Source organism: Corythoichthys intestinalis, chromosome 2, assembly GCF_030265065.1.
Source record: "Corythoichthys intestinalis isolate RoL2023-P3 chromosome 2, ASM3026506v1, whole genome shotgun sequence".
In the NCBI taxonomy this organism is placed as follows: domain Eukaryota; kingdom Metazoa; phylum Chordata; class Actinopteri; order Syngnathiformes; family Syngnathidae; genus Corythoichthys; species Corythoichthys intestinalis.
Window position 1 is genome coordinate 34,334,531 of NC_080396.1, and position 10,522 is coordinate 34,345,052.

General features: G+C 37.0%; 1 protein-coding gene across 1 annotated transcript; it reads right to left on the reverse strand.

The window, feature by feature from the left end:
• Positions 1 to 8,621: 8,621 nt before the first annotated feature.
• LOC130912520 (FAS-associated death domain protein-like) lies at positions 8,622 to 10,084 on the reverse strand. Its single transcript, XM_057830661.1, has 2 exons — positions 9,954 to 10,084; positions 8,622 to 9,302 (listed from the first exon to the last, which is right to left on the reverse strand). Exons 1-2 carry the CDS (start codon positions 9,961 to 9,963, stop codon positions 9,028 to 9,030), a joined length of 285 nt encoding a protein of 94 aa, XP_057686644.1. The 5' UTR covers positions 9,964 to 10,084; the 3' UTR covers positions 8,622 to 9,027.
• Positions 10,085 to 10,522: the final 438 nt, after the last annotated feature.

A 10,522-nucleotide genomic window follows, 5' to 3' on the forward strand; every position in this document is an offset into this window, starting at 1 on the left:
AAAAAAAAAAAAAGTCAAGACAGAAGTCCCTATCACATAAAATTAGCATATTTCATCCGACCAAAACAAAAAAGTTTTTTTAATACAAAAAAGTTAACCTTCAATTAATTATATCAGCTATGCATTCAATACTTGGTCGGGAATCCTTTTGCAGAAATGACTGCTTCAATGCGGCGTGGCATGGAGGCAATCAGTCTGTGGCACTGCTGAGGTGTTATGGAGGCCCAGGATGCTCCGCTAGCAGCCTTAAGCTCATCCACAGTGTTGGGTCTGGTGTCTCTCAACTTCCTCTTCACAATATTCCACAGATTCTCTATGGGGTTCAGGTCAGGAGAGTTGGCAGGCCAATTGAGCACAGTAATGCCATGGTCAGTAAACCATTTACCAGTGATTTTGGCACTGTGAGGAGGTGCCAGGTCATGCTGAAAAATGAAATCTTCATTTCCATAAAGCTTTTCAGAAGATGGAAGCATGAAGTGCTCCAAAATCTCCGATAGCTAGCTGCATTGACCCTGTCATTTCCGAATGACATGCAAAATTTGCTTTCATCTGAAAAAAGTACTTTGGACCACTGAGCAACAGTCCAGTGCTGCTTCTCTGCAGAGGCGTAGCGTCCCTTAAGGCATACGCAGGCAATTGCCTAGGGCCCCCAGCCAGCAGGGGCCCCCAGAGGGCCAACAGATGTGGCACACAAAGATTTAGCACACTCTGCTTCACCGCACTGTCGTAGGTACAAGTACTGGGAGTGATTCAATACCATGGAAGCATTTGGCACATTACCTAACAATTCTGTTATCAGTCCCAATTAGCATACATCTTTAAGCAAGTTTAATCAGTTTTATCACTGCATGTATGTGCAAAGAGTGATTCACCAAGAACTTTATGAAAACGTTCTTGCTGTAATATTTTATGTTGGTTTTCCCAGGCCACCTCATTATTCATGTGACTACTTAAAGAAATGGTGATTTTTCCAAGAAAGTCTATTAATGGGTCTATCATATTCCTCGTTGAATACTCTATAAGAAAAATATAACATATATGCATCTAAAATAATCCTAAACGATTTGATTAGCAATTTTTAATACTCCTTTTAGCAAGGTTCCTTGGGTATGCGGTATGCCGCTGCGTACGTTCCCATAGCAACCAGTCCTGTTATTGTCCTACGTCACAAGCGCTGCATATTCTGAGAACAAGAATAGGCGTAAGCGTAAGGTGCGCATTTCGAGCAGAGGACGGCCACCCCACCTGTTTGAGGATTAATCTGTGCGTCCATGAACGAATGTAAGTATTTCCTCTTCATGCCATAAAGTTCTTATGAGAAGTTAGAGCCGTTATCAGCGCGACCGTTTCGTGTTTTTCCCTGTTACGTCAGCTGGTTGATCCTACTCGTTCTCGCTGCGTCGAGGAGAGCGTTCTTTACATTATATTCGCATTGCGCATTTGCTTTAAGAGGGAAGGTGTTAGTTTAGCATCTTAAAATGATGTTGTACATCCATATGAGTGTAAAGTGCTTCGTTTTCGACACTTTTATGGCCAAGATGACCGCACGCAGCGCGCACTCGAACCCCCCACCCCCCACCTTCGTGTTCATTTTACTGCGCAAATATGTATGTATTAATGCAATTGGGGGGGGCACTTTGAGTGTCCTAAAAAGCGCTCTATGAGAGCGAGGCGTTATTAGTCTTTTATTAAATATGCTATTGCTCCAAGTCCAACTGTCCCCCTTACTTACACATGCTCAAAGGGCCCCATGTTGCCTGGGGCCCCCGGGGAGCCTTGCTACGCCTCTGCTTCTCTGTAGCCCAGGTCAGGCGCTTCTGCCGCTGTTTCATACACCCCTGTGCACGGTGGCTCTGAATGTTTCTACTCCAGACTCAGTCCACTATTTCTGCAGGTCTCCCAAGGTCTGGAATCGGCCCTTCTCCACAATCTTTCTCAGGGTGCGGTCACCTCTTCTGGTTGTGCAGCGTTTCCTGCCACACTTTTTCCTTCCCACAGACTTCCCACTGAGGTGCCTTGATACAGCACTCTAGGAACAGCCTATTCGCTCAGAAATATCTTTCTGTGTCTTAGCCTCTTGCTTGAGGGTGTCAGTGATGGCCTTCTGGACAGCAGTCAGGTCGGCAGTCTTGCCCATGATTGAGGTTTTGAGTAATGAACCAGGCTGTGAGTTTTTAAAAGCCTCAGTTCTCTTTCGCAGGGGTTTTGAGTTAATTCGTTGATTCAGATGATTAGGTTAGTTGCTTCTTTAGAGTACCTTTCATGATATGCAATTTTTTTTGAGATAGGGATTTTTGGTTTTTCTTGACTTTTTTGCCAAAATCATCAATATTAAAACAATAAAAGGCTTGAACTACTTCAGTTGTTTGTAACGAATCTAAAATATATGAAAGTCTAATGTTTATCAGTACATTACAGAAAATAATGAACTTTATTACAATATGCTAATTTTTTTAGAAGGACTAGTATAGTTCTACAAATATGACCATCTCCCTGTGACATTCACTTCCGATTAGTAGATCTGTTCTTGCCCTTTTAAAATGGCTAACTAAAGAGATAAGCCCCCCCGATGCATCTCCAATCACGACACCCACTTGTTGTTTTCCAAGTATGTGGTATCCAAATATGCTGAGAGACAACAGAGTGAAAATAATGAAAACTTAACTACAGCACTGAAATCTGTCAGCGCACGTTTCACTGAGATCTTTTTGGAGCCTGTGAGAGAGAAGGACAATGCGGTTATCTTCACTCAGGAATGTGGGCGTTGATTTATGATGATTTATGACCCTACCTTTGACCTTTGATTGACAGGTTGACCTTTTGACCTTTGATTGATGGGTTGACCTTTGACCCCCACCTGTCACCCCCCTCAATTAAGGGATTACCCGATGTTGCCCTTTGACCCGCACCTGTAGGGAAACAAGGGGGGTTATGGGAAAGTGTGGGTGAGAAGGGAAGTGTGTCCAGGCATGTCCGGATGTCTGGTGAAAGCGATGTGCCCTTTGACCCGTACCTGTTGGGAAACAAGGGGGGTTATGGGAAAGTGTGGGTGAGAAGGGGGAACGTGTCCAGGCATGTCCAGGCATGTCTGAACAAAACCCCTAAGAACCATGGGATTTGGGTGGGTGTGGTCTGCGTGTAGGCTAGTTTTGTAGCATTGTTAAGTGAGCATTTTGGTGGGGTCTGCGTGTAGGCTAGTTTTGTAGCAATGCTAAGTGAACATTTTTTCGATGAGTAGCAACGAGGTAAGATCAACCATGATCAACGAGACGTGTGTAAGCATTAGCAGCGGTTCATTTTCAAGCATTTGTGAAACTACAGTTGTTCTATTCAAGTAACTTCCTTCCGTTTACTCCAAAGTACAGCATCTTTCGAGTCTGAAGCTTGCTTGAACATTTCACCACAGATACTGCAGACAGAGCATCGACTTCAGCCCTAGTCAGCTTTTTGCTGCAACTATAGGTTGGTACTCATATATACATTTAGGCAAAACATTATGTATTTCAACCGGGTTTAATTCATTCTATTTCACAAAGTTAGCATGCTCTTTATACTTAAAAGTATCCAAATGAGAGTTAGTGACATACCCGTTTTGTTGCTGAAGAGTCTTTTCTCCCCAACTTCTTCCTTGCGATCCCGCAGGCCGACTGATTCGAAACATGTCTCAATACTCGACGCGAAACTCCGCCCTCTTCGATAGCTCCCGCCTACGGCGCAATGAAGCATAGTGTTCTGGTTATTGTGCAGTAGACCTAACATACAGTTTCAGAGATTTGCGCTGGTGAATGGTCCCGAAGTTTAGGTTTGAGTTTTCTTAACAGACTGTAATATATTTGATATAAATAAATACCAAATGCTCCAAAATACTGTAAATAGTGTTCTTATTCTTCAATCAGTTAATATAAACATCTATGATGTGAAAGATGTTATAGAATGTATAAGGTAATAATGTGTAGAACATGAAAAGCATAACATAAAATGCTGAATATGAAAGAGTACTGCATCTGAAGTGTTAGGTAGATATTATGTCAATGTTAATAGTGGTAATTCTTGGGGTTTGGGGATTTACTTCCAACTACAAAACACATTGTCTCTAAACTCTGTATATTTAGACATTTATGGGAATGTAACTTTTTCGTTGTTAGTAAGTTTATGAAGAGATTAGTGAGTGAGATGACTAAAGTTATACACTACATGAGATACTAATTCATTTACTTTTGGGGAGAAGTCATTTGTAACTGTAACTCATTACTTTTTAAAAGTAAAATTAAAAACACTGGTTACAAGTTAACTTTTGTGTTTAAGAACGGCAACTGCCGTCTTACTATTAAAATGAGCAAACATTAGGACGATTTGCATCTCAGTTTCATGACAAACGTATTAGTTGGAGAGTGTTCCATTTAAAAGACGCCCAACTATGACAAAACAAATGGAAACTAACATCCACTTAGAAACTAAAATTACATGACATAAAATGTTGAATATAAAAGAATGCTGCATCTGAAGCGCTGTATAAACAGCCTGTGTTAATACTTGTAATTCAGGGGGTTTGGATGACTTACTTTAAAACGCATTGTTTATAAACTGTATGCATATTTAAACATTTATGGTAATGTAATTATTTTATTGTTAGTATGTTTTTAAAGAGTTTAGTAAGTGAGATGAATAAGTTTATACACACCATGACTTACCAGCTCATTTACTTTTTTGGCAGAAGTAATTTGTAACTGTAACTCATTACTTTTTAAAGTACGATGAACAACAGTGGTTACAAGTTAACGTTTGTGTTTAAGAACGACAACTACCGTCTTACTATTAAGATGAGCAAACATTAGGATGATGTACAACTCAGTTTCATAGCAAACGTATTAGTTCAAGAGTGTTCCACTTAAAAGACCCCTACCATGACAAAAACAAATGGAAACTAATATTCACTTAGAAATTAAAATTACGTGACATAAAATGTTGAAAATTCAGGGGGTTTGGAAGACTTACTTACTTTAACACTGTCTCTAAACTCTGTATATTTAGACATTTATGGGAATGTAACTTTTTCGTTGTTAGTAAGTTTATAAAGAGATTAGTGAGCGAGATGACTAAAGTTATACACTACATGAGATACTAATTCATTTACTTTTGGGGAGAAGTCATTTGTAACTGTAACTCATTACTTTTTAAAAGTAAAATTAAAAAACTGGTTACAAGTTAACTTTTGTGTTTAAGAACGGCAACTGCCGTCTTACTATTAAAATGAGCAAACATTAGGACGATTTGCATCTCAGTTTCGTTAAAATTGTATTAGTGGTAGAGTGTTCTATTTAAAACATCAACTATCACACCAAAAAACAAAATATCGTCTTCTATGTTCAGGGGAGAAAAAAAAAAAAAAAAAAAAAAAAGTAACTTTTAGATTTATAGGTCATTGAGATTACAACATCCGCATGTTACTAACATAGATTTCTTACAATATAAAAAAGTAGATGGATATAAGTTAAACAAACTTAATTTTGAATATTAATTGAGTACTTTAATATTATTATAAAAATAAATAACATTATTTCAACAATATATATTGTTCAAAAAACATTATTTGAAAGCACATTATGCTTGGTTGAGATGGAGTCTTTTTGGGCTTGTTAGGGGATAGAGAGGAGCCACAAACGTGTTGATTTTTATGATAGGGATTAGAGAGGGGGGCACACACAGCCCCCAGATGGTTTTCTCAAACAGCCCTGTTTCCAGTTGAAGGTAACGGTACACAAAAACGTACATCAATAATAACAGATTAAGGATTTACTTCAAAACGCAATGTTTATAAACTTTATGCTTAATTAAACATTTATGGTAATGTAATTATTTTATTGTTAGTATGTTTTTAAAGAGTTTAGTAAGCAAGATGAATAAATTATACAGTACATGAGTTACTAACTCATTTACTTTTGGGGAGAAGTCATTTGCAACTGTAACTCATTATTTTTTTAAAGTAAGATTAACAAAGCTGGTTACAAGTTAACTTTATGTGTTTAAGAACGACAACTGCCTTCTTACCATTAAAATGAGCAAACAATAGGTTGGTGTACAACTCAGTTTCATTACAAACATATTAGTTCAAGAGTGTACAATTTAATAAACCGAGTACCATAACAAAAAACAAATAGGAACTAATGTTCACAAAATTACACAACATAGAATATTGAACATAAACAATGCTACATCTGAAGAGTTATATGTTAGTATATTTTTAAAGAATTTAGTAAGCGCAATGAATAAGTTTAAACAGTATCCAGACCAAATGGACAGCCAGCTGAGTTCTACTAGCCATCTCCACCCCACTGCTAGTACCTGCAAACACCTACAACGCGATAAAACATACATCTGAAAGTGTCAATTTCAACAAGGGGACAAGGAGAGGTTAAAGGTAGGGGCAAAAAAGCAGGCTTCAAAGCCCCAGACAGTTATGTATTTAAAAATATCTGCAATGATACGATTATCTCGTTATTTCAAAAGATTTCCTGAACATTACTTTAGTACAGTACGCATTTGTTTTGTGCATATATTCATTCATTTCACATTACTTTAGTACAGTACGCATTTGTTTTGTGCATATATTCATTCCTTTCACATCCTGAAGAAATACAGAAATACTGATACAGTTGGTGTACCTTCTCTTACAAAACAAAATCATCTTGTAATTGCATAATAAGTGCTGTTTTGCAAACGTTTTCACTTAAAAAGTGCAACAAGCAACAACTACGGTACCTCGAAAAGCATACTGTACATATCTGAACAATGATGAGGGAATATGTTGGACCATTTTTAACCATCTGTCCTTTTGTATTCCAAAAGCTACCACTATGTACATACACTTATCTCATACCTGAGTCAATCCAAGTGAACCAAATAAATATTCAAAACAGTATATGTAGCGTTACCAAGTTTGATAAAAAAACATTCAAATAAGAGTTAGGTAGTTACATACCGGCGTTGTCAATGGCCATACGTGTACACAGTTTGAAGATGAGTCACCTTTCTCATTGGTACGATTTATTCAAAAATAATTCTAAAAACACTTTAGCCATAAAACTATTCATTTAACTTTCTGCTCATAATACAATTCAATGTAATTGAGGTGGCACTGTCATGACTGAATGTCTGACTGTCATGCATCATTGTGTAAGGTTTGCTTGTTCCTCCTCCTTCCTGTGTGGGGTTTACGACGGGTACTCAAGTTTCCTCCCACATTCCAAAAGCATGCATGTTAGGAGTATTTAACGCATCAAATTGGTCACATAATTTTTGGGGCTATCCGGAAATTAGTCTGGTAACCCTTCCATTTTGGAAGGATCTTTGTGTTTGAGGCATGCTCGTAAAGCCTCCTATTTTTACCCATTACATACTTTCCTGAAGACTTAAACATTGGCATTATTTTTTTTCTTCCTCAAAACCCCTGTTTTTTTTTTTTTTTTAATAAGAGCAACTTTATGTATCTTTTAATAAATTATAATAAAATGTATCCACACCATTTAGCAGTCTAAATTCGTCTTTTGAAAACCTCAGCTGTACACTCGCTGATGTCAGGCTTGTACAGAGTATTGTTTTCTTACACGCACAATTTATAAACCTGAATTACTTTTTTGCATGACCACAATAAGTAGGTAAACTGTACAGTTAATTGAATGATACATACTTTAAAAATGACCTGAAGAACCTTTATCAACATGGATTTTTCTTTAGAAACTCGGTAGCTAGGTTCCTGAAGGCATAAAAGATGTACTTTTCTCCAACAAAAGCTTTTGTTTTTTTAGTTCGAGTAATTACAGATATTTTTAATATGTCATAAAAACACGAAATACGACAATAAATACAACCAAGTCACTTTCGTGTTATGTAAGAATTTCAGTCCCAGTACTTGTATTTATTTATTTTTTTTGTATGGTGTACATTTAAAGAGAATCACCTGAAAATATGTCTATTATACGGTAGCAGCTTTCTGTGATAAGGTCATACCTGAAGTCAAATTATAGCCCAAATATTTCACGCCTGATATATTACATTGTTTCTTTTTTTTTTTTTTTTAATTTAATTATTTCAATGATTAATTATTTTTAATTAGGTGGCTGAGTGGTTAGCACGTCTGCTTCACAGTTCTGAGATCAAGGGTACAATCTCAGAGCTCCGGCCATCCTGTGTGGAGTTTGCATGTTAGCCCCGTGCCTACATGGGTTTTTCTCCGGGGACTCCGATTTCCCCCCACATTCCAAAAACACGCGTGGTAGGCTGATGGAACACTCTAAATTGTCCATAGGTATGAGTGTATACGTGAATGGTTGTACGGGTCATTGTGGCCTGCGATTGGCTGGCAACCGATTCAGGCTGTACGCCACCTACTGTCCGTAGTAAGCCAGGATAGGCTCCAGCATAACCGCGACCCTTGTGAGGATAAGCGGCATTGAAAAGGAATGAATGTATTTTTAATTATTTTCATGATTAATTATTTTATGAACTTATTTTAAATCATTAATTTTTATTTAAAAAATGACTCATTATTTTAATATTTTAAATGATCAATTAATTTGTATTTCTATTTATTTATTCTATGATTATTTCAATTATTTTAATGATTTGTTTTAATTATTTTAAAAATTATTTCTATTAAATTGTGATTTAAAATTTCATTTTCGGATTCCTTATTTCAGCAGGTGGAACGAGCTGTAAGGTCTGAGTTACGTCGACGTCTGTTTGCCAGAAGTGGGTAGGGTAGCCAAAAATTTTACTCAAGTAAAAGTAGCGGTACTTCAAAATATTATTACTCAAGTAAAAGTAGTCGTCCAAAAAAATAAATAAATAAAATATACTCAAGTACAAGTAAAAAAGAATTTTATTTACCGGGCAAATACTGTAAATAAATTGGTCTTTCCAACCATCTCAGATTGTGTTATGCGCACCTATATCTTAATACATATTCTAAATGACCACAAATCTGCTGCATTATATACATGGGTTAAATATTAATATGTCATTGGTTCTCTATTGAGGTATCATCCAGGCATCCTCCACTTTATCAGCTGTGAGATTTTGGTGGCATGCCCTGAGAGCCCTAACTAAGTCTTTAACGCAGACTTCGGATCCACGATTCTTGCGCCATTCCTTCAGCAGCTCTCTGGCAGTCTCGTCCAAATCGTTCGGATGTCTCGTTGAGACGGAATCCAGTTTAGTTTCGGTCAGACCCAGCTGTCGTCCTAATCTACGCCAGTTACGACCCAAGTTTTCAGCAATCACATTTGCGGCAATGTCCAGCTTGGCTAAAAGGGAATAGGAAGAGAAAAAGGGGAAAATACTTTATTCATTCAATTTGTGGTTTATAGTCCTGCGCGGCTTATTTCTGGATTTTTACAGGCCATTGAGCTGCAAGTGTTTTAGTGTAGTAGTATGTGGACACCACATTCCGAAAATTATGGTAATTTGTAGGTATTGAGATTGTCAATTCAACGTTTCTTTGGCATTTTTAATTCCATCAGTTACAAAATTGATCTAAACAGGCTTTTTATTTTTTCCCTAACGTATTCTTTTTTAACATAGTCAAACCTTTTTGGTTACTTTGCATTTTATCAATGTAATATTTAGTAATTTTTCATTTCATTTTGCATGTTCATTTCTAAAATTTTGCATTTATGTGTTAAAAATTTGTTTGTTTTACTTCTTTTTTTTTCTCATTTGAAATAAATCTTTTTCTATTTTGTGTTTAGTCTTTATCAAAAAAGGGGGAAAAAATCTGTACAATGCAAAACAAATTACAGGTAGTCCCCCGGATTACGAACGAGAATTACCGCAGAAATCGGAATTAACCCTTTCGGTGCCCCTAAATACCCCCTAAACCTCAAAATAACTATCCCAAAACATGTATTATACGTCGTAATAATAAAATTGAAGAAAAATAAAATAGGATACTGTACCTGCCATCATTGTTGGGGGATGGTATAAAAAGGTACACTGACGGCTTGTTCACAAGTGGGGACACAAGAGTTCTTGATTCGCTGATGTTTACGGTAGTTTTTTCTTTTCAACCACAGACACACCATAGAACACGTTGACCTGCTAGTGAAGAAACAGGTAAGTCGATGTGACTTATGAATCTTATTTAGAGCTTGGTCGAGCTGCTTATGCTACACCATTGCTTGCTGCATCGCACTCTACATCCTTAGTAGAATACAGAAAACGACCTGATTGGGTGTGCGCTCACTAGAATTACATTTATAAATTTCACCATTTTAATTCAACTTGTAAACAAATTATTATTAGCCATATAGTCCCAAGAATTGTACAACGACGACAGGAAAATCCAAACAACGCACGGAGAAAACAAAACTCACGCATCATGTTATTGAGAAAACAGCTCCACTTATTGGTGAAACAAATATTTGCAAGGAAACTTGGCGGGTGTTAGATTGAGAATAAATTTAGTAAAATACAGAGCTCAGACACACACTGTACACCGACGAGACGTGAGAAAAAAATACATAAA